This window comes from Gopherus flavomarginatus, chromosome 20 (assembly GCF_025201925.1).
Source record: "Gopherus flavomarginatus isolate rGopFla2 chromosome 20, rGopFla2.mat.asm, whole genome shotgun sequence".
In the NCBI taxonomy this organism is placed as follows: Eukaryota; Metazoa; Chordata; order Testudines; family Testudinidae; genus Gopherus; species Gopherus flavomarginatus.
The window spans coordinates 330687-354684 of record NC_066636.1 but is presented as its reverse complement, the minus strand read 5'-3'; the positions used below and the strand labels follow the sequence as shown (position 1 = coordinate 354684).

Below are 23998 nucleotides of genomic sequence, written 5' to 3'. Positions count from 1 at the left end.
TGCAGACCCAGGAGGGGTCAGGCTGGCTGATAGTTGGGGTTCTCCAAGATATCGGCTCAGAGGTCCTGTTGGCGGGTGACTGTCTCCCCATGGTCAGGATCCAGGCCCCGCTCCTGTAACGGCCGAGGGTTTGAATTCAAATCCAGGGAACCAATTGGCTAGGATGGAAATGGTCAGTGAAAATGCAAATGACCCGGCTGGCAGGGGGGAGGGGCTGCTGGGCTCAGGATACCTGCCTACCTGTAACCAGCCCCCTGGGGCTGAGTGGGAGGGAGAGATGCTCCCCGCCCCCCTGCACACTGGAGAGGGGGCTCACGCTGGCTCTGATGCTGGGACCAGAGCAGAGAGCTCGCTGCCTGCCCCCACTGGGACAGCAAGGGCAGCGCTGAGCACAGGGGGAGCTGAGACCCCAGCTGAGTGGGGGGGACACCCAGGCAGGGCAGGTCAGCTGCCAAACAGGTTTGCCTGGTCCAGACGTGCTGCTGAGAAGTGATTACACAGCAGGGAGGGAGCTACCAGGGACAGGGCTCAGGGGGGCTGTGACCCCAGGCCCAGCCAGCGAGAGGGAGCAGGTCCCACTCCCTGCCCCAGCAGCTGAATCCCAGACCGAGCTGCAGAGGGATCCCTCCTTGGAGAAGCTGAGGGAACTTGCTGGCCACAGCGCTGCAAACCCCCTTGGGGAAGGCTGCAGGGACACAGTCCTGCAGGAGAAGGGAGTCCTGTACCGGGAATGGGCTCCCCAAGGGGAAGTAGAATTAGGGGGAATCGGGAGGCAGCTGGTGGTGCCCCAGGAATCCACAGGGTTCTTCCCATTTGTGCTGCTGGATGGGAGGAGAGTGAGGGGACCCCTGGACCTGAAGGGGGAGGATTGGATGGAGAAGGGGGAAGACCCCCTGGGGGATCTCTTCCCTGAGGTGGGAGCCAATCTCCCCATCAGGTGTTCCCCGTTCAGAGTCACTGGGAAAGCAGCCCAGAACCTGGAGAGAGAGGTCAGGGACATGCTGGCTTTAGATGGGATCCAGCCGTTTTACAGCCCATGGGCCTCACCCGTGGGGCTGATCCCCAAGGGAGACAGGATGATCTGGTTTTATGGGGGCTATCAGAAGCTTAAAGCCATCACAGTGTCCGATGCCGACCCCATGCCTAGGCCTGGGGAGATTCTAGACAAGCTGAGGGGGATGGAGAACTTGGCCCTGGCAGACACTGATAACATGTGCACCTTTAGCCAGACCCGGGAGGAACAGGTGTCCCAGGTGAAGAGGGGGCTGGGCTGCCTCAAGGAGGTGGGACTGACGGTAAAAGCTGGAAAGTGTAAGGGGGGACGGCAGAGGTGTTGTGTCTGGGCCACAAAGTGGGAAGCGGCTGCCCAAGCCCAGAGCTGGCAAAGGCCAAGATGGGGGCTCTTAACCTAGGGAGCCCGAATCACAGACCAGAGGGCTGGGAAAAGACCCAATCCCAGCTTGAACCCCAGGGGTACTGGTGTGGCAAAGGGTGTGGGCTGCATAAACCTTCCCACATGCGGCCTGCAAGTGCCATCAAGCACACCCGGCCTAAGGGAGGGCGTGAGACTGGACTGTCCTGGTGTAACTCACACCGAGGAATGGGAGAGATGCTGGGGCATCCATGGGAACGTTGGTGGGTTTGAACTTCCCCAGGTCACTGGCTGGAGTGACCTCGCTCAGTTCGGTCTCGAAGGGGGGAGAGATGTGACGAACTGGGAATGTTCTTAATGTTTTCTCTGAATACTGTGTTGGTGCCTCAGTGTCCCCATGGCAGTTCTTAAGTATCTGGCAGAGCAAAGGGCCAGTGCACCTAAATGTCTGACACTCTGTCTCTCAGCAACTGACGGCCTGGGCCCCTCCTCTGCAAAGGTGCCAGCTGAAGGTGTTGGAGACAAAGGGATCAGGTGACCTCCTGGCCCGGGAAAGGGGCTGAGGAGAGAGGAGGGGCTGGGAGGGGTTGTTAGTCTGGAGCTGGTGGGGTCGAGGAGTGAAGTGCAGACGTGGGGGGTCTGGTTCACTGCCCCAGAATGGACCCGGCCGAGGGGTCCGGTTCGCTGTATCTACAAGCTCTGTTTTAGACCCTGTTCCTGTCATCGAATAAACCTCTGTTTTACTGGCTGGCTGAGAGTCACGTCTGACTGCGAAGTGGGGGTGCAGGACTCGGTGGCTTCCCCAGGACCCCACTGAGGCGGGCTCGCTGTGGGAAGCGCACGGAGGGGCAGAGGATGCTGAATGCTCCAAGGAGAGACCCAGGAGGTGAAGACGTGTGAGCTTCTTGCCCTGAACAAGTCTGCTCCAAGGGAGAGGAGGCTCCCCAAAGTCCTGCCTGGCTTTGTGGGGTGCAGTTCCAGAGCATCGCCCGGTGACTCCGTGACACTGTCCCATTCTGATTCTCCAGTCCTCCAAAGTGCTCTGCCAAAACCAGGGTAGGAAAAATCTGCGATTTCAGGAGTGAAATGCAAGCAAGAAAAACCTTGTCCCAGGTCACACACTCTATGATGTTTCCTTTTCAAGTGAGCTCGCAGTGCCCTAGCGATGTAGGAAAGTGCAGTTAATCCGAGGTACCAGGCTGGGAAATGGAGAAAACATTCAGGCTGCTGGGAGAAAAGAACATTGTATCTCTAGTAACTTACCAGTGTTTTAAGTGCAGGAGACAGGTTCCAGTGTCAGACATGGGAGGCCGTGATCTGCCAGCGATAATTCTGCCTGTGGTCAAAGCAGACGGCTATTAAATGCCCAGTGACATTAGGGGCTGAAGTGTCACCATGTTGAACGTGGAAACTGCTCCCCTACGCCGTGGTCATGTTACCTCCCAGCAGCCATCCCAGGCCCGGGGGTAACGGACTCGGGCTCTAAGGGTGGCTGACCGGAGGGTGACGTGACTCTCTCCTGAAGCTATAGCAGGGGGGCTGACACAGCCCGTGCAGAAGGAGAGTTTTAGCCACAAGCAGGCTGTGAAGAGGGGACCCTGGAGGACTCTGTAGCACAAATGGCATTTGTAACCGCTGCTGTTGGTACCTCCTGTGCGGGGCGGGGGGAGAAGTGATGGACTTTCCCTGTGCTCAATTCAGGAAGGAGCAGTGACTGGCCAGTTAGAAGAGCCATTAGCTGAATTTCCCAAATAATGTCTCTGAAAAACCAGCTCTGTCCTGTCTCCCGAGCACCCTGCTTAATACTTCTGAAGTTTATTTAGGGTTCATGAAAAGGGGCTCCCTGACCCAGGTGGAGCTCAGGGCTCTGGGGGGTGGGGGCATGGGGACCCAGATGGAGCCTCCAGGGCCAAGGTGAAGGCAGTGATCCTTTGCAGAAGGGGAAATGGGACACCTGTTTTATGGTTCCCCTCCTGAGGATGAGAGGTGCCCCAGAATGACTGGAGGCTGCAAGATGGAGTTATGGATGGTTCAGCGACAGAAGGAGTAGCTGTCTGCAGAACATTAGGCCTGGGGAGGAGAGGGGTGGCCTGATCCTGATGGTCTGCGTGCAGAGACCCCGAAACCATGGAGATGATAGAATTCTATAAGCTGGCGTTAAGGTGTGTGGGCACCTGGGGAAAGCGGCTATAGGTGATGCTCTGAGGAGTCTGTTCTGGATTCGGGGTGAGAGCAGTCCAGAAGGGGCCTCCCAAGGAAGGGGAAAGGCAGGTTTTTCTGAAGGGGGGAGGTGTCACTCAGTGGCTGGCACCTGGAACTGAGGTAGGTCCTGCCCCCCTGCTGGGCCATGACTGGGGGTGGGGTGGCAGCACCTGGGGCGATAAGGGGCAGAGGGCATTTCCTGAGGGGGGGGCTGTGGGGAGGAACTGGCAGGAAGCGTCTGCCAGAGCCCCCGGAGATGCCGAAAGTGAGCTGAGTTTGGGACTAAACTGCGTCGGAGCCAGGGTGTGGCAGTGAGCGCTTGGCAAGCTGGGGAGAAGCCTGGCCATGCGACGGTTCCCGCTCTGCTCTTTGGAAGGAGTCTCATGCAGCCCTCGGCTGTGACTGACACCTGCCTTCACCCCCATCTCCCCTCCCCTGCCGGGGTCTCTTAATCGCTCTCCCGACTTGTGTGTCTCTGTCCCTCGGTCACTGGCCACATGCTGAGCTCCTGTGTCCTCCTCGGAAACCAGGGGGAGCTGCGGGAGTCTGTCCTGTGCCTTTGTGCCCTCAGCGCCGCTCTCTGCTGTGTGCCCCTGGCTAGCGCTCGGGGCTGCAGTGGGTATGGCAGCTGGATGCGCAGTTACGCTCTGCCCTTCCCCGTACAGGGAGACAGCAGCTCTCTGTGCTGCAGGACGGGCTGTGATCACCGGCCCTGCAGAATGTGTCACCTGTTGGGAGCTGGGTTTTCACTGGTGGTTTTCCACCCCTGCAGCAGCTGCTTCTGGGCAGGGCATGTACAGACCTGGTGTGGTGCTAGGCCAGGCTGAGACGGGCCGGAACCATCTCTGGGGGCTACAATAAAATAACCCCTAATCTGACCATCCTCCCCCTCAGGTTTGGGTTCGTTTTGTTTAATAGAAGCTCAGATGCGGAGATTGTTGCAAGACCAAGACCCTCCCCCGACTTCACTCTTCTCTCGTGTTTGGTCCCCTCCTGCCCCACTGTTTGTGAGTGACCCCTACAGGTCACGTGGTATCTTTGCACAGGTATCCGATTCTCCCCCAACCACCTTGCCAAGGTACTGCTTCCTCCTATTAACGTCCCCTTGGAGATGCTTCCTCCCTGCAGGGAGAATCGGGCCCCGATGGCTTTCAGGAGGCTGGTTTCTAGAGGTTTGAGTCTCCACAACATCATTTTCTGCACTGCCCTGCGGTTTGGGTTACCAGTGTGCAGCCGGGAAGGGGCAGGAAGTGGCTGCAGGGGCTGTGAGAGGCAGGCAGCAGGAACTGGAGGTGAGGGAGGTGCGCAATTGAAGTAACATGTTGCCAGCCCCTCTCCCTCTTCTCATCCCCTCCAACCGTGTGCTACCAATACTAACTGACCCTGTCCCCTGGCCGGTGCTGACCGTATAACCAAAGCCACTGATGTCACTCGGAAGTGACAAGTGGGTTCATCACCTCCTAATAACGATGAATCCCCTGACATCTGCCATCCCCCTCAGCTCCTCCTAGCTCATGGGATGTGTGATCAGCTGTAACGAGCCCTTTGACACAGCATAGGTTGGCAATGTTGTGGAGTTAATCATATGCTCATTTGTTAGACTTACCAAATGCTTCTTACCTCTCCTCATAGCCAATTCTGTTGCTTTATTGAATGAAGGGTCTTTTTCCTGGTTTCATATTTTGAGATCCAAGTGTCCTTTCAGATGTTGGACCCGTTCAGCTCCATTCCTGTACTTTTGTACTCAGATCCTGAGCATCTGAAACTCTTCTCTCCTGAACAGACAATTCAGCATCACAAACTGGTTCCCCGAAGGCACCGCCCTGGCTGTAGAGATCAGCATTTGTTTGCTTATTATCAGTTGTACAGGCCCATAAAGGTACAGGATGCTTCACGATCTGTTCCATTTGGCAATAAGAATCCAAAACACTCACCTCCTTGTCAGTGGTGGTTGTCTGCATTGTGGGTTTGAAACTGGACGGTGATAAGTGATTGTCTCCCCATGCTAGTCAAGGAAGGCAACTTTTGCCCCCTTCTCTGCAGGTCTGGCACCATATAGTCCTTAGTCCCTAGGAGATCAATCAGCTGCATTTCTGTCACCTGAAGGGAAACCAGATCCATTAATTTCTCGTTCCTTACCTCTTGGCAGCAGTGATGAGTTTCGCTCGTTTCCTTTCTGTAGAGTTCACAGATCTTCTCGGAACTTCCTGAAGTTTTCACACCCTCCAAGTTCAGATCAGCTGCATTTCTCTCTTCTGAAAGTATAGGAGGATCTGTGCATTTCCACTGGAATGTTAAAGAAATGTGCTCTTGTTCTTACCAACTCATGAGCCTGGTTCAGCTGGTTGCATTTGCATTAATCCCTTCTAGAGCACAACAGCCTCTGGTCTCCTTCCGTCTGGAGATGTGCGATGTGGGACTTGTTTATTCGCTCTGTAAGTGCTGCTTTAGCACCAGATTCATCTGCCACCCAGGGCAATGTAAATGCTTCCTCCATGTCTGTGATGTGCTGCTCACTTGCTTCAGATTCACATGTGCAACTAGCTGAACGATTTGAAGTGACTGGTTTTGGTTTCTGTTTTGTTTTATGTCCTTGAAATAGCAGCATCTTGTCACTGGAGTCCTCAGTGGACTGAGTAGCTGGCAAGTCCATGTTGCTTTGTCTTGCGTCTGCTTTTCACTCTCTGTGACAAAGTGGGAATGTTCTTGCTGTCTTCTGTGAATAGTGAGTGGGGAGTGTTGGCCTGGGAAGGTTTCAGGGGAGTTTGGCTGGGACTGGCTGCATTGGGGAAGGGAGACTTTCCTTGAGGGAGGAGACCTGAGCATGTAACATGAGAACCAGGAGGGGGGTTGGAGGCCAGGTGACACCTCTGCCCGGGACACTGGACAAAGGGTGGGGGAGGAGTCGGGGGGTGGCTGAGTGAGAGGCTGGTGGGAGTTTCAGTTTGGAGCTGGTTGGGAAATGGAGAGGGGCTCCCCGATGGGGCTTGGGCTTCCCAATGGGGTTCTGGCCTCCCTGGGCCCCCCCAAGATGGACCTGACTGAGGGGTCCTATTGTCTGTACCAGCAAGACCTGTCCGGTCCTGTGTTCCTGTTGTCTGAATAAACCTTCTGTTCTCCTGGCTGGCTGAGAGTCCTGGTGAATGACAGGAAGCAGGGGGTGCAGGGCCCCAACTCCCCCACACTCTGTGACACTCTCCCCATGACTAGTAAGTCAAGCACCGTTCTTCTCCCTGAAAGTAAAATCTGCACCACTTGATATACACATGGCTGTTTGGAGACGGGTATTTCTTACCTCCTTACCGGGACCGCCACTTACCCTCACTTCTCCCTGGTAGCAATGGCCACCTGGTCGGTTCACATCTTGAATTTGCCAAACCTGCAATCAATGTTTGAGAAAATTATTTATTATCATTACTCATGACCAGCTGTGAAGAGTCATCAGTGGAGGAGGTTCTTTAGCATCCAGATCATTCGGCTTCTAGAGACTTTTCAATGCTCACTGACTTGTCAGGGATGTTCCACCGCCAGGTTTTGCCCGGCTGAGGGTGGAGCTGCCCCTCATCCTGCGCTTGGGATAGGGGCAGCAAACGGGGGGGCCTCGCCCCAGCTGCTCTCGGCAAACTGAGGGAGGCTCGATTGGGTGGCTGAACTTGCTGGTGTGTTTTTGACAAGCGGCTGTTCGGTGTTTTCCCCAGGAATTAGGGGAATCAGCAGCCCTGGGCAGGGATCCCTGGCCCTGGTGTGGCACCCACCCGGGATGGGGGAGGCCCAGGCAGTGTTTCCCCCAGGAATTGATGTGGGGGGTTGAATTTTTACGGGGGTGTCAGGGATGATGGGAGGTGAGACCGCGAGGGTGAAGAGGGGGCTGTATGTGTCACAGACTCACAGATCGTGCCCACGCATGGCCCCGTGCGGTCTGTGGGGGGTGCCCCTTTCAGTGCAACAGCCCTTCTCAGGGGTCCACTCTCTCCCGGGGTCAGGCCCCTCCACCTCCTGAAGCCGCACCTCTCTGAGCCTCAGCACGTCTGTCTCTGCCGTGGGCCCCTCGGGGAGTCCCCTCGCTTTGGACTCCTCAGGGCCTCCACCCCCGAAGGGGTTGATGCAACCCTATTCTCTAGCCTGGAGCGACTCTCAGCCAGCGTAACACAGGAGGTTTATTGAGAGTTGAACCCAGCACAGGAAACTCTCAGGGCCTCAGGCCTGGCCTCCCTCAGCCCAGCACATCCCAGTCCCCCTGCAGCCAGGGGGGCTCTGCCTGCTCCCCCTCCAGCCCAGACCCCCCTGCTTCCCAGCTGGGCCTCCGATATCCTCAGCCCCAAGCCCCCTCTTTCCATAGTCTTCTCTCCAGGTAAGCAGGGTTGTAAACAGGCAGGCCTGGGTCTCCTCTCTCTCAGCCCTCCTCTGGCCCCTCTGGCTGGAGCGGGCTGGTCAGGTCACCGGGGTCCTCTCCCCGCAGCCCATTGTCCTCCCACTGGCCAGAACCGGTGGCGACTCCTGAGCTGGGTCTCCAGGTCACCAGTTGCTGGGGTCTCCATCCTCCAGGCCATCGGCCAGGGTCCCAAGTTTCCTCTCCAGTCCTCTGTAACAACAAACTCCCTCTCCCCTCACCTCGTTAACCAGTAACACCCAGGGACACTGAGTCCCACCCCCCGCATGCAACCCCCTGGAAAATACAGAAAACACAAGAAACCCCCCACACACACACACTTCATCACAGTATGGCACCACAGTAAGAACTGAGAAATGTTTCAAGACCATTTTTTAGACGTAATTCGTGTTTTACAATCATTGCACACATTAAAGTTGGCTACTTGAGCCTACTAGGAAGCATGACATCTACTTCCTCCTTGGTTTCTTCTGGTAATTTTCCACAGCTCCATCAATGAACTTCTCGAATGAAACACGTTCTTCTCTGGTGGCTTCTCATGTGTCCAGTACTTCCAGTATTTCATGAAATGCTCATGAGCACAGAAGGCAACTCCTTTCAGTACACAAAACCCTATTCAATGAGGGAAAAGATGGCTCAGCTGTAGCTGTTGTGACGGGAGTAGCAAGAGAGGAATTCCTACTTCTTTCACCCCAGGAAACAACACAAAGGTCGGGGCGAGTCACCAGTAGTGATGAAGAAGAAGTTGTTGAAATTCATCGTATGATATTCCACTCTGTGTTCAAAATTCTCTGTTCTGTCCTGAGCTCATGACAGCCCCATTGCTGGCAGTGCCTCACCACACTCACTGTCGTGTTGTATAGGACAGGGGTCTGTAAAAGCTACGTGGAGGTTGAGTAGAATCCAGAAATCACTATTGTAGATTTGCAAGAATCAAGTCTGTGCTTTTTCAGCTGGCTTAACAAACACTTCTTGTGCTTGAAAAAGGGAAATAAAAACAACCCAGGAAACTACAGAGCAGTTAGTTTAACTTCTGTGCCAGGGAAGATAATGGAGCAGGTAATCAAAGAAATCATCTCCAAACACTTGGAAGGTGGTAAGATGATAGGGAATAGCCAGCATGGATTTGTAAAGAACAAATCGTGTCAAACTAATCTGATAACATTCTTTGATAGGATAACGAGCCTTGTGGATAAGGGAGAAGCGGTGGATGTGATATATCTAGACTTCAGTAAGGCATTTGATACAGTCTCGCATGATATTCTTATAGATAAGCTAGGAAAGTACAATTTAGATGGGGCTACTATAAGGTGGGTGCATAACTGGCTGGATAACCGTACTCAGAGAGTAGTTGTTAATGGCTCCCAATCCTGCTGGAAAGGTATAACAAGTGGGGTTCCGCAGGGTTCTGTTTTGGGACCGGTTCTGTTCAATATCTTCATCAACGATTTAGATGTTGGCATAGAAAGTACGCTTATTAAGTTTGCAGATGATACCAAACTGGGAGGGATTGCAACTGCTTTGGAAGACAGGGTCAAAATTCAAAATGATCTGGACAAGTTGGAGAAATGGTCTGAGGTAAAGAGGATGAAGTTCAATAAAGATAAATGCAAAGTGCTCCACTTAGGAAGGAACAATCAGTTTCACACATACAGAATGGGAGGAGACTGTCTAGGAAGGAGTATGGCAGAAAGAGATCTAGGGGTCATAGTGGACCACAAGCTAAATATGAGTCAACAGTGTGATACTGTTGCAAAAAAAGCAAACGTGATTCTGGGATGCATTAACAGGTGTGTTGTAAACAAGACACGAGAAGTCATTCTTCCGCTTTACTCTGCGCTGGTTAGGCCTCAACTGGAGTATTGTGTCCAGTTCTGGGCACCGCATTTCAAGAAAGATGTGGAGAAATTGGAGAGGGTCCAGAGAAGAGCAACAAGAATGATTAAAGGTCTTGAGAACATGACCTATGAAGGAAGGCTGAAGGAATTGGGTTTGTTTAGTTTGGAAAAGAGAAGACTGAGAGGGGACATGATAGCAGTTTTCAGGTATCTAAAAGGGTGTCATCAGGAGGAGGGAGAAAACTTGTTCACCTTAGCCTCCAATGATAGAACAAGAAGCAATGGGCTTAAACTGCAGCAAGGGAGATTTAGGTTGGACATTAAGAAAAAGTTCCTAACTGTCAGGGTAGTTAAACACTGGAATAGATTGCCTAGGGAAGTTGTGGAATCTCCATCTCTGGAGATATTTAAGAGTAGGTTAGATAAATGTCTATTAGGGATGGTCTAGACAGTATTTGGTCCTGCCATGAGGGCAGGGGACTGGACTCGATGACCTCTCGAGGTCCCTTCCAGTCCTAGAGTCTATGAGTCTATGAGTCTTCGTGTAAGGAGTCATACAAGTACCTTCATTTGTCAACTTCTGGGCTGAAGGCTTTGTGCTTCCAGTACATTTTCAATGGGTATCTCTGATTGATCCAAGGATAGCTTCTATTCATAGACTATCAGGGTTAGAAGGGACCTCAGGGGGTCATCTAGTCCAACCTCGTGCTCAAAGCAGGACCAACCCCAACTAAATCATCCCAGCCAGGCCTTTGTCAAGCCTGACCTTAAAAACCTCTAAGGCAGGAGATTCCACTACCTCCCTAGGTAACCCATTCCAGGGCTTCACCACCCTCCTAGTGAAATAGTGTTTCCCAATATCCAACCTAGACCTCCCTCACTGCAACTTGAGACCTTTGCTCCTTGTTCTGTCATCTGCCACCGCTCAGAACAGTCTAGATCCATCCTCTTTGGAACCCCCTTTCAAGTAGTTGAAAGCAGCTATCAAATCCTCCCTCATTCTTCTCTTCTGCAGACTAAACGATCCCAGTTCCCTCAGCCTCTCCTCATAAGTCGTGTGCCCCAGTCTTCCTCGCACTCTCTGGCCAGGTCTAGCCGGGTGGCTGCTCTTCCCTAGCCGGACACTTGCTGGTTGACTCCCCCGCACCCTGGCCCCTCGCTGCCCAGCTGAGACTCTCCTTCCCTCACAGTCTGTGTCCTGGGCTTCTGCCTCCACCCAGCGCTGGGCCAGACCCCAGTGACCATCACCCCGCCAAGCCCCGCGCTGGGAGGGGGCGTCAGCCTGGCCCTGGAGAACCTGCCACAGGATGTACTGGCCTGCAGCTGGTACCAAGCAGCGACTGCTAATGAAGACAGCAGGATCCTCACTCACTGCCCACAAACACCCCCTGATTCAGACCCCTGGCCTGGCCTGCACATCGTGGGGTTAAAGCTCACAGACACTGGGAGCTACACGGTACAGATACAGAGCCCGACTAACCCTCCCCACGGTGGGTCTGCGCATCTCTGGTAAGTGCCACCCCCGGGCCCTGCCCCGCCCTAGCAATGGGACTTTGGGCATCTCCTCCTTGAGTGGAGCCTGTCTGGGTCACGGGGGGGAACCTGCCCCAAAACACAAACACTGTGGGGCAACATGAAACTCCTTGTCCCCTGAGCTGGGAGTCAGGACCTGCCCCATCCCATACGGACCTGAACAAGTGATCTCCACCCCACAGCCCCAGATATTGCTATGATTCCCTGCACCCTATTGCACATAGACTCCCAGCCCCGATCTCACTCTACCCCCTCTCAGAAGTCCTGGCTCCCAGTCCCATCCCCACACCCGCTCTCATCACTGGACCCCACTCCTCTCCCAGAGCCTGGATAGAACCCAGGCGTCCTGGTTCCCAGAAGCCCATTGTTTCCCCTGCAGCTGTGTAGCTCTACTACAAAGGTTGTTTCTGGATAACAGCTCACTACTGCCGCCAGGGAGCTGGGTCTGAATCCCCCACAGGGCTCTGGGGCAGAAGCTCTGTGGGACAAAGTCTTCCCCTGGGGACAGGTTCCAGCCGCTCCCCACAATGAGACTCTCTGTTCCCAGAAATTCTGCCCAAGCCCACGGTGACGCTCGGCCAAACCCAGGTTCTGGAGGACGGGACCATCACCCTCTTTTGTATCAGCTCCCCCGGTGTTGACACTGAGCTCTGGCTTCCGGACGGGGCGTCCCTCGTGCCCAGTGAGCAGCTGGGGCTGTCCCCTGACAACCGGACCCTCATGATGCTGGGTGTCACCCAGGATGATGCCGGTGCCTACCAGGGCGAGGTCGGGAACCCCATCAGCACCAACCGCAGTGAGCTCAGCACCGTGATGCTGGCCTGTGAGTAACTGCAGCCCTGTCCCCCGGCCGCACTGCCCCTGCCCTGCCGGCATCGCCCAGCCACGGAGATGCGGCTGCCTCTGGGGGGTGGTGGCTGCTTCTACGGGGATCCCAGCGCTGGCCCTGAGTGGCACTAGGGGAGCGGCTGGGGGGGGATTGTGGCTGAACTGTCTGAATCTCCCCCTCCCTTGTCTCTCCTCCAGGTCTCTCTGCTGGAGCCGAGTCACTGGTGGGGCCGATGCTGGTCAGAGTTAGGGTCTAGTTCCCTCTGTGAGTAACGCCCCCATCCCCAGAAATCCAGAACTCTTGGGTTCTATCTTCAGCTCTGGGAAGGGTGTGGGGGGGCAGAAGCTGTCCTGCGTATAGGCCCCCTGGCTGAAAATGGGGCTGGTTATCACCTCCCCAAAGCAGAAGGGACAGAATTGGCCAAGGGGTGGGGAGACCCCCTCAAGGGAAGAGCTGGGATCCCCAAGGCTGGCAGAGGGGCTATGGGGGTCCCCAGCTGGGGATGTGAGAGGGATGGGCCCTGAGGGGGGGCTACAGGGTCCCAGGGGTGGAACATGGGGAGATGGGCCCACAGGGCAGGGAGAGGCTGTTGGGGCCCTGTGGGGTTTCGGGGGTGTGGGATGCTGTGGTGGGGAGGGGCTGTCAGGGCCAAGTAGGGCTGGGGGTCTGGGTCCCTAGGGTGGGGGTGTCCCCAGCACCCCCTGGGGCATCTCTGGCTGACACCTCCCCATTTCCCCAGAGGCTGCAGCCTGGACAGAGGGATGTATACGACTGGCTGCAGAGATGATGCCCCCCTCCCCTCTGATGCGCTGGTGCATGCTGGGAAGACTCTTATATCGCGGGGTGGGGGTCTCTGCTGGAGGGAGGGTCAGACCCACCTGCTCTTTTACAGCCGCTTTGCTAAAATCAATAACCTCCCCCTGCTGTCTGCAGTGGAGAGAGGTGGGGGGAGCTGAGGGTAAAACTGGACCCCAGAGCAGCCAGTGGGGAGGGGGGGAGCTTAGGAACTGGCTGGCATCCATCCCAGGTGTGTGTGTGGGGGTCAGTTCTGGTTACTCCTGGGGTAATTCTGCACCAAAACATTAAACATTCTGGGCACAATATTTTAAAATTCTGCAAAATTCTGTTTGATTTGTCTAAGTAACACAATATAATCACACCAGTTCCAGTTCTTTTGTTAATTTATTTCATAAAGATTCAGGAAAGGTTTTTGGACAAGTAAATTCCTTACTGGGCATATCAACACAGAGCTCTGAGTAGTAACTCATTGAAACTATAATCCAGAGCTGTATTCCCACCCTCCCCACAAGCACCCTGAGCGGCAAGAGGGGAGGGAGACGCTATGATCCCTGGGGAGGGAGGAAGCTCCGTAGGATTGCCAGGAGTCGGGAAGTGCAGCCAATGGGAACTGCGGGGGCAGTGCCGGCAGGTGTGGGGAGTGCGCACCTCACAGAGCCCCCTGGCCGTGTCTCTGCCTGGGAGCCGGACATGCCGGCTGCTTCCAGGAGCAGCGCAGAGCCAGGACAGGCAGGGAGTCCGCACCCTGAATCCCCTGTCCCAGGTCAGAACCCCCTCCTGCACCCTAACTCCATCCCAGACCCTGCACCTGGCACCCCAACCCCCTTCCCCAGCCCGTAGCCCCTCCCGAAGCCCGCACCCGACACCCCCTCCTGCACCCCAATGCCCTTCCCCAGCCCGTAGCCCCTCCCGAAGCCCGCACCCGACACCCCCTCCTGCACCCCAACCCGGTGCCCCAGACCTGAGCCCCTCCCGAAGCCCACACCCGACACCCCCTCCTGCACCCCAACCCCCTTCCCCAGCCCGTAGCCCCTCCCAAAGCCCACACCCAACACACCCTCCTGCACCTCAACCCCCTTCCCCAGCCCGTAGCCCCTCCCGAAGCCCGCACCCGACACCCCCTCCTGCACCCCAACCCCCTTCCCCAGCCCATAGCCCTCCCAAAGCCCACACCCAACACACCCTCCTGCACCCCAACCCCCTTCCCCAGCCCGTAGCCCCTCCTGAAGCCCACACCTGACACCCCCTCCTGCACCCCAACCCCCTTCCCCAGACCTTAGCCCCTCCCGAAGCCCACACCTGACACCCCGTCCTGCACCCCAACCCGCTGCCCCAGACCTGAGCCCCTCCCAGAGCCCACACCCGACACCCCGTCCTGCACCCCAACCCCCTTCCCCAGCCCGTAGCCCCTCCCAAAGCCCACACCCAACACACCCTCCTGCACCCCAACTCCCTTCCCCAGCCCGTAGCCCCTCCCGAAGCCCGCACCAGACACCCCCTCCTGCACCCCAAACCCCTTCCCCAGCCCCTAGCCCCTCCCAAAGCCCACACCAGACACCCCCTCCTGCACCCCAACCCCCTTCCCCAGCCCGTAGCCCCTCCCGAAGCCCGCACCAGACACCCCCTCCTGCACCCCAAACCCCTTCCCCAGCCCCTAGCCCCTCCCAAAGCCCACACCCAACACACCCTCCTGCACCCCAACTCGCTGCCCCAGCCCGTAGCCCCTCCTGGAGCCCACATCTGACACCCCGTCTTGCACCCCAACCCGCTGCCCTAGACCTTAGCTCCTCCCGAAGCCCACACCTGACACCCCCTCCAGCACCCCAACCCATTGCCCCAGACCTGAGCCCCTCCCAGAGCCCACACCCGACACCCCGTCCTGCACCCCAACCTGCTGCCCCAGACCTGAGCCCCTCCCGAAGCCCACACCTGAGACCCCCTCCTGCACCCCAACCCCCTTCCCCAGCCCTTAGCCCCCCCCAAGCCCACACCCGACACCCCCTCCTGCACCCCAACCCCCAACCCCCTTCCCCAGACCTGAGCCCCTCCCGAAGCCCACACCCGACACCCCGTCCTGCACCCCAACCCGCTGCCCCAGCCTGTAGCCCCTCCCAGAGCCCACACCCGACAACCCCTCCTGCACCCCAACCTGCTGCCCCAGACCTGAGCCCCTCCCGAAGCCCACACCCGACACCCCCTCCTGCACCCCAACCCCCTTCCCCAGCCCGTAGCCCCTCCCAGAGCCCATACCCAACACCCCCTCCTGCACCCCAACCCGCTTCCCCAGACCTGAGCCCCTCCCGAAGCCCGCACCTGACACCCCGTCCTGCACCCCAACCCGCTGCCCCAGACCTGAGCCCCTCCCAGAGCCCACACCTGACACCCCGTCCTGCACGGTGCTGCACCCCAACCCCCTGCCCCAGCCCGTAGCCCTCTCCCACACCCTGAAGCCTCATTTCTGGCCTCACCCAGAGCCCAGAACCCCAGCTGGAGGCTTCACTTCCTCCCACATCCCAGCTGACTCCCCCTTCCTCCCCCCAGTGAGCGTAGGGGAAGTTGGCGGCTGCGTGTGAAGGGAAGGAGGGGCCCCGGGGGGCTGTTCTGCCTGTGGAACCTGGTCCCAGTGCAGATGCCCCCTGCCCGGTTCAAGGCAGGTCGTGGTGCTGCACAAGGAGATGGCACAAATCCCCGCCAGGCCGGGCGGGCCCTGTAGAGGGATTCTCTTGGCAGGTGAGAAAGGGGGACCCAGGTGTCCGGGACACACAGGCATCCAATAGACAACAGCAGAAACGAAGGTAGAGGGTCTGTGGGTCGGGAGTGAGGGGCTCTGGCTGAGCTCGGGGTGGAGGGAGACCAGGGCTGGGAAAGCAGGGGGCTGTGGGTCGGGATTGAGGGTTCGGATCGGACCGCAGATGGGGGGGCCTATAGTGTTGTGGTGCACAGACCCCGACTCATATCAGGGACCTTTCTTGCTCTTGCTCATCTCCGTCTGTCCCGTCGCTGTGGGATGGGGGCACCAGCCCACTTGTGTCCCTCGCTCTGACCCGCCCTGTGTCCAGGGGTCTCAGACCCGGTGGGGCGGGAGGAGTTCATGACTTTGAATCCCCCAGCAGCTTTGGAGACAGCCCCCGTCTCCACCAGCAGAACCTGCCCCCACCCTGCCCTCTGCTCTGTGACTGGGGAGTGACAGCCTGTCATGGAGTCCCCGGGCGATGCTCTGGAACTGCTCCCCACCAAGCCAGGCAGGACTCTGGGAGCCTCCTCTCCCTTGGAGCAGACTTGTTCAGGGCAAGAAGCTCCCACGGCCTCACCTCCTGGGTCTCTCCTTGGAGCATTCAGCATCCTCTGCCCCTCCGTGCGCTTCCCACAGCGAGTTCACTCAGGCGGGGTTCTGGGGGGGGGCAGAGGGTCCTGCACCCCCACTTTGCAGTCAGATGTGACTCTCACCCAGCCAGTAACACAGAGGTTTATTCGATGACAGGAACAGGGTCTAACACAGAGCTTGTAGGTACAGCGAACCAGACCCCTCGGCCGGGTCCATTCTGGGGGGCAGTGAGCCAGACCCCCACGTTTGCACTTCACTCCTCGTCCCCAGCCAGCTCCAGACTGAAACCCCCTCCAGCCCCTCCTCTCTGGGCTTTGTCTCTTTCCCGGGCCAGGAGGCCACCTGACCTCCAACACCTTTAGCATCCCCTTGCAGGGAAGAAGGGCCCCAGCCATTAGTTGCCAGGAGCCAGAATGTTGGCCATTTATGTGAACTGGCCCTTTGCTCTGCAACAATCTCACCCCCTAGAGACTTAAGAAATGCATAGGGGAAACTGAGGTACTTACACAGTATTCAGAGGAAACATTAAGAACAGTCCCACTTCATCACACAGCCAGAGTTGGGTCCCTAGAGACCCGCACCACCCCATGGCATGGAGATGCTAGACACACACGTGTGCACAGGGACACAGGCAGATATGTTACACCAACACAGACATGACTGTCGCCTGGACACAGACACCTGCAGACACCTGCAGCGACACACTGTGCACATACAGTGCACAGACACACACACACACTGCGCGGACACAGCTGTGCTCTCACACACTGATACACACAGCCACAGAGATACCGCTGTGCGCGCACACAGAGAATGCACACACACAGCTAAACACACACACACACACACACACACACACACACACACCCTGCCCGGGCTGGGGTCCTTAGGGAAGGTGTTTGGAATGATGCTGTTGCCAGCTGACATCGCTGTCTGTGTCCCTGTTGCAGTCCCAGCCTGGGGGTCCCGTTCCCCAGGGGCCCGAGGCAGGTTTCCCCAGTTGGGAGCCGAGCTCTGGAAGGCCAGACAGGGACCGGCCCAGGCAGGTTCATTCTTAGGATTGATGGGGCCCTGTGCAGTAGTATTAAACGGGTGCCCTGTGCTCGACGGCAGCCCGGGCTCACATGCGTATTATAGATAAGTCGTGGCGGGGGGAGTCTTTTGAAGGATTTATTAGGAAAACTGTATGTCTGAAGATCCACGCGTCTAAGGCCAACGGCGAATACTCAGATTGTGCATCTAAAAATCTCTACAAGGATTTGTTAGAGATGTGATTTTATAATCTTCTGCAACACACGAACAAAATCTCTTTAAAGCCCATTTTAACCTCAAGTCCTGCAGAGTGACATGCGGAGTAACTATGACGGTGACGCACAGCTGGTTTTGTCAGTAAATTCAGAACCTGTCAGTGTATCCCTGGGGGTCGGCAAACCCCTGTGAAATGGCTTTGTTACCCCGCACTGGGTCTTTAGCAGTTTCACTGTTGTGCTGCTGGGCCTGGCAGACTGGAGGCTTTTTCACTTTCAGTTCCTAGATCCCCACAGAGGAACCTCACCAGGCCACAGCAGCCAGGGGTGGTGGGAGCCTGCGGGAAGGATCAGAGCAGGGATAGGAAGAGGCAGGGGGGTGGACATTAAGATCTGGGGTGCCCTATGCAGCCCTGTAGGCTGCTTATGCTGAAGGATGCCCCTGGGCCCAGGGTCTGTCCCGCACCCCGCACTCTCTGGCCAGGTGTAGCCGGGCGGCTGGTCCGCCCTGGCCAGGCGCTCGCTGGTCTCATCCCCCCAGGCCCCAACTGACTTCCCGCGCCCCAGCCCCTCGCTGCCCAGCTGAGACTCTCCTTCCCTTGCAGCCTCCGTCCTGGGCTCCTTCCTCCAGCCGGCGCCGGCCCAGACCCCAGTGACCATCGTCCTCACCCCGCCGAGCCCTGTGGAGGGAGGGGGCGTCAGCTTGGTCCCGCAGCCACCACCACAGGACTTCGTGCTCTGCAGCTGGTACCGATCAGCGACCGCTGCTGAAACCAGCCGGATCCTCACCTGCTTCCCACACACCCCCCTGGTTCAGCAGAACGGCCCGGCCCACACTGGGCTGGAGACAGCGGGGCCGGGCTGCGCCCTGCACATCGCGGGGTTAACGCTCAATGACACCGGGAGCTACACGGTGCAGATACAGAGCCCGACTAGCCCCGGCCTCGGTACAGTGGTTCTGCGCGTCTATGGTAAGTGCCACCCCGGGAGCTGCGCTGATCCCAGGCCCTGCCCCGCTCTGCCATCCCCGCCCCAGCGATGGGGCTCTGGGCGTCTCCCCCGGGGATGAGCCCGGCAGGTGAGGGGCTGTTAGGGGCCTGTAAGGGGGGTCTGACCCCCCCAGGGCAGGGGTGTCCCCAGATCCTCAGGGTGTTCCTGACCCCTCCATTTCCCCGGAGCTGCAGGCTGTGCAGCCGGGTGCGTACGACCAGCTGTGGAGATGAGGCCCCCCAGGTGCCCTGGTACATGCTGGGAAGACCCCTGTATCACGGGGTGGGGGGTAGGTGTCTTTGCTGGGGGGAGGTCAGACCCACTTGCTCTTTTACAGCTGCTTTGCTCAGTTAACAAACCACTCCCCCCCATCGGCCTGGCGTTCCGGAGCCTACGTGGGAGGGGGGTTCATGATGTCACTGTGGGGCCCTTTGCACCAGTACTCCCCAGATCCAGCCCCCCCCACTCCCGGGCTGTCTGCATCAGGTGGGGGAGCCGGGCGCTGTTGGGGGTCACACTCGGCGGTCCCTGAAGGTGAAACTGGACCCACAGCACCCAGTGGGGGGCAGGGGGCTGCCCTGGCGGCTCAGGGGGGGCACTGGGGGCTGACATCCAGCCCAGGTGGGGGGTCAGCGCTTGTCCTGGGGACTGTGGGAGCTGGGCCAGGATGCCACTTCTAGAGCAGGAACTGGGCGCCAGAGCCAGAGCCGGGGTTGGCACGGTCCCAGGGAGCTGGCGAATGCCTGGGCACTGCATGCGGGTCCTGACCCAGCTGGCTGGTGAGGCCCAGCGGGCGCAGCTCATTGTGGGGGCGAAGGGGGGGCTCTGCCTGTCAATGTCTCCCAGGCCTTGGTGGGCTTAGCTCTGGCTCTGGGGTGGGGCGTCCCTCGCACCCAGAGAGTGGCTGAGGCATCCCCTGACATCCAGCCACTCCCTGCAGTGACTCTCTCTGGTCCCAGAAATGCTGCCCAGGCCCACGGTGACACCGAACTAAACGCTAGTGCTGGAGAACGGGACCTTCACCCTCAGGTGTAACAGCTCCCCCAGTGCTGACACCGTGCTCTGGCTCCGGGACGGGGCGTCCCTCGCGCCCAGTGACCGGCTGGTGCTCTCCCCTGACAACCGGACCCTCACAGTGCTGGGTGTCAGCCGGGATGATGCCAGCACCTACCAGTGCGAGGTCAGGAACCCCATCAGCACCAAACGCAGCGAGCCCAACACCGTGACAGTGGCCTGTGAGTAACTGCAGCCCCATCCCCCGGCCCCTCTGGCCCTGCCGGCATCGCCCAGCCACGGAGATGCGGCTGCCTCTGGGGGGCAGTGGCTGTGTATACAGGGATCCCAGTGCTGGTCTCAGAGCCTCCGAGTGGTGCTAGTGCCTGTGCAGTGGGGAGTGGGGGCTCAGTAGGGGGCGCTCTCCCTCTGTGGGCCCCAGTGCAGGCACTAGGGGCCCTGGGCTGCAGGGAGCGGGGTGGGGGCATTGTGGCTCAACCATCTGATACAACACTCCCCCCCCCGCCCACGTCTCTCCTCCAGACACCCCTCGTCCAGGTCTCTCTACTGGGGCCGTTGCCGGGATCATCATCGGGGCACTGGCCGGGGCGGTGCTGGTCAAAGCCGGGGTCTATTTCCTCTGTGAGTAACAGCCCCCCGCCTCCCCCCCCCCCCCCCGCCAGAGAGCCAGGACTCCTGGGTTCTATCCCTAGCTCCAGGAGGGAAAGGTGGTCTGGTGGGTTAGAGTGGGGGGGCTGGGAGCCAGCACCCCAATTCCAGCACCTTTGATGATTCCTCCCCCCCTCAGGTTCAGGCCACCAGAGCAAGACTCCCAGGCAGAGCGAGACGCCCCCCCCAGAGTATGAGAACCTGCTCCCTGCAGCCTGGGCGGGCCCAGTGGTGAGTGACAGGTGATCACGTCTCCTGCTGTCCCAGCCCTGGGGTCCCCCCTTCCCAGACCTCGGCCAGAGTGTCACAGCTCTGCAGCTCCGATGCCCTCGACCAGCTCTGGGACATTCCCTGGGGACCCCGTCAGCCTGTCAACCCTCCTTGGGATCCCACTGTCCCCGGGGTAGACCCTTGGAGCCTGCAGCCCCCTGGGTCATGCCGGGAGCCCCACAGCAAGTCCTGTGGGTAGGACACAGTGGTGCTGGAATAGTTTTTGGAGTGAGGGTGCTGAGCTGTATCCCCCTCACCCCATCCGTGCCCCTCACGACCCCCTGGAGCCGGGGTTGGGAGCAGGGCTGTGGCTTGGGGAGTTGGGGGGGACACAGACAGGTGTGAGGCGGCAGAGACGGGGGCCCCAGGCATGGGGCTGGCAGCCAGGACCCCACATGCAGGCCCAGTGGCTGAGTGGGACCCGGGACCGGCAGCAGAACCCCAAGGCAGCAGCAGGGCCAGTGGCCGGGACACAGGACGGCAGGGGCACAGGGCGACAGGGCGCGGAGCCGGTGGCTGGGATGCTGGGCGTAAAGTCTGGTGGTGCTGCAGCACCCCCGGCATCCCCACTTCCCGCCCCTATGGTCGGACACCTCAGGGAGACTCTCACCCCCAACGGGAGCCGCCTCCCGACTCTGCAGTGACTCAGCCAGCGGATGAACGCAAGGGAGTTATTGGGGTCCAGACCAAGCGTCAAACGTCCTGAATTAGCATCGAGAACAGACAGTTACAGTCTGGGCCCTGGGGTCAGGCTGGAGCCCAGAGCCCCCCAACCCCTCTGCAGTCCCAGGCCTGCCGCCTCCTCCTTCCAGCAGCTGCCACTTAACGACCCCCTGGCCCCTCCTGCTCCTGCCTCTCCCCCAAAGGCCTCCTAAGGGGGGCCAGGGCAATGGGAGGGGCCGTTGTCTTCTGGGCTCTCTGTGGGCCCAGGCCCCAGGCTGCCTGGCATGTGGGGCAGGCTGGTCTCTGCAAGGAGAGAAGAACCCTTCCCCCACCTCGTTAACCAGGCACCACCTACGGGAACCTAAGGCACACGTAATTGTCATCCAAAATGTTACAATAAATTCCTGCTCTGTCACATGGGGCCCTCACTCCCAACCTGCAGCCCTGGGATCCCCCCACAGCTCTGCCGGTGCCCCTCAGTCCCGACCCGCAGCCCCTGCCATCCCAGCCCTGGGCTCCCCTCAGCGCTGCCGGTGCCCCTCATTCCCGAACCGCAGCCCCTGCTAGCCCGGCCCTGGACCCCCAGCTCTGCCGGTGCCCCTCACTCCCGACCCGCAGCCGTCTGTTAGCCAAGCCCTGGGCTCCCCCCAGCTCTGCCAGTGCCCCTCACTCCTGACCTGCAGCCCTCTCCCTCTTCCACTCTCTCTTCGTGGGGATCAGGAGTGTCCCAGTTTTCTGGGGCTCATCAGCTCCCCTCCCCCTTGGGCTCGGCTCAGGGCGTCTCTCAGGTCCAGTGACCCACCTGCCTCATTCTCTTCCGTAGGCCCCGCCTGGGAGCCCCCGCAACACCAGCCCCACGTATGAGGTAGATGCCAGCCCAGGGGGTCTGAACTCAATGTGTGGAGAGGGGAGCTGCCCCCCCACAGGCCCTGTGGGAAGGAGGGGGCCCCATGTTCGGGGGAGGCTATAGGGTACCAGGGGAAGGAAGGTGGGGAGAGGGGCCCCCGGGGCTGTTGAGGCCTGGGGGGGGGCTCCATGGGGGAAGGGTCCCCAGCTCCCCCTATAACATTCTCTGACCCCTCCCCATTGCCCCAGATGCTGCAGCCTGGACAGCGGGACGTGTACGACCAGCTGCAGAGATAAGTCCCCCCCCCAGTGCCCTGGTGCATGCTGGGAAGACCCCTGTATCGTGGGGAGGAGTCTCTGCCGGGGGTGGGGGTGTCAGACCCACCAGCTGTTTTACAGCCATTTTGCGAAGTTCACTAACCCCCCCCCCGCTCTTGGGGGGTCACTAGTCCTAGGGGGCTCTGGGACAGGCTGGCATCCAGCCTGGGGCCCCCTCTTAGCCTTCAGGCCCAGCCAGGGGCCAAGGAAGCGGCTGGAGGAGAGAGACGCTGGGATCCCACTGCAGGGAGGCGGGGGGCCCTGGCTGACCCCAGCGCGGTTACAGTGTCACAGGAACCCAGAGCAGCCCTGGCCATGTGCCCCCATGGGGGGGGGGCTGAGTGCAGCCGTGGGGTCTGGGACCGCCGGAGAGGGGGGGGTGAGCCAGGGGCTCTGCTGTCAGTGACCCAGGCTGGATGGGACCAGCCCCTCAGTCTGAGCTCATGTGTCCCCCCAGCCCCTGCCTGCTCCACCCAGCACCCGAAGTCAGATCAAAGTGTCACCCAGAGGGACCAGGTGCCACAGGGCAGGGGATGGAGTGACAGAGACCCAGAGACCCCCAGCCAGTGACCCGCCCCACGCTGCAGAGGGAGGGGAATCCCCCACGGGCCCTGCCAGTCTGAGCCGGGGAAAAACCTTCCTGAGCCCAGACGTGGCGACCAGCTCGACAATGGGGTGTGAGGAAGGACCAGCGAATCCAGCACCTGCGAGAGAGAGAAACGCTCAGTGCCACGCAGAGCCCAGCCTCCCCGGTGCCCAGCCCCAGGCCAGGCCACCTCCATGCTTCGCAAGAAGATAACCCCCCCCCCCCCCGGAATGTATATGCGTGTGTGTGTGCGTGTGCGTGTGTGTGCGCGAGCGCGCGCGCCCTGGATCATGAGCATTAGCCGCCTGACCCCGGAGCTGCTGAGCCCGGCCCCTGCCCTTGCCCGTCCCGGCCCCATCACAAGCGCCCCTCCTCGGCAGTTTGTCCAGCTCTCTGGTAACACTAATTATCGCCCTCTCCCCTCTGATGGGTAGAAACCGTCTAGTGTCCAGGCTGGTCTGTGCCCCCAGGGTTCTTTGGCTGAACTATCCCCACCCCGGGTCCGCCTGGGTAAGGGTCCCGCCCCCAACCGCAGTGCCGCTGCCCCCAGCTTTGTGTCACCAGCAAATGTCGGGTGCCCCTGCCCACTTCGTGCGCCATGGTCCTTAATGAACTAGTGACTGAGCCTGGCCCCCAGACCGAGCCGCCCGGACGCCTTTGGCAACCTCCCTCCTGGCCAGCGGGTCTCCGCTTAGCACCCCCTTCGCCCCTTGCCGGCTCCTGACCCAGCACTCGCAGTGTGTGGGGGGGTCCCGAGCGCCCCAGCGCCGGCTCCTGACCCAGAGCACGCAGTGTGTGGGGGACCCCAGTGCCCCGACCGCAGCTCCTGACCCAGCGCACGCAGCGTGTGTGGGGGGGTCCCCAGTGCCCTGTCGCCGGCTCCTGACCCAGCGCACACAGTGTGTGGGGGGTCCCCATCTCCCCATCGCAGGCTCCTGACCCAGCGCACGCAGTGTGGGGGCGGTCGGCCCCATCGCCGGCTCTTGACCCAGCGCACGCAGCCTGGAGGGGTCCCCAGCGCCCCGTCGCCGCCTCCTGACCCAGCGCCCGCAGCGTGGGGGGGTCCCCAGCGCCCCTCACTAGCTCCTGACCCAGCGCACTCAGCGTGTGGGGGTCCCCAGCGCCCCTT

At 59.4% G+C, this 23998-nt stretch overlaps 1 protein-coding gene across 1 annotated transcript; it reads left to right on the top strand.

Moving 5' to 3' along the window:
- Positions 1–7406: 7406 nt before the first annotated feature.
- On the top strand, positions 7407–22262 carry LOC127038329 (carcinoembryonic antigen-related cell adhesion molecule 16-like). Its single transcript, XM_050930913.1, has 8 exons — positions 7407–7416; positions 10993–11292; positions 11883–12158; positions 18140–18505; positions 19526–19759; positions 20061–20159; positions 20326–20417; positions 22215–22262. The coding sequence occupies exons 1-8, from the start codon at positions 7407–7409 to the stop codon at positions 22260–22262; spliced, it is 1425 nt and encodes a 474-aa protein (XP_050786870.1).
- The last annotated feature ends 1736 nt before the right edge of the window (positions 22263–23998 follow it).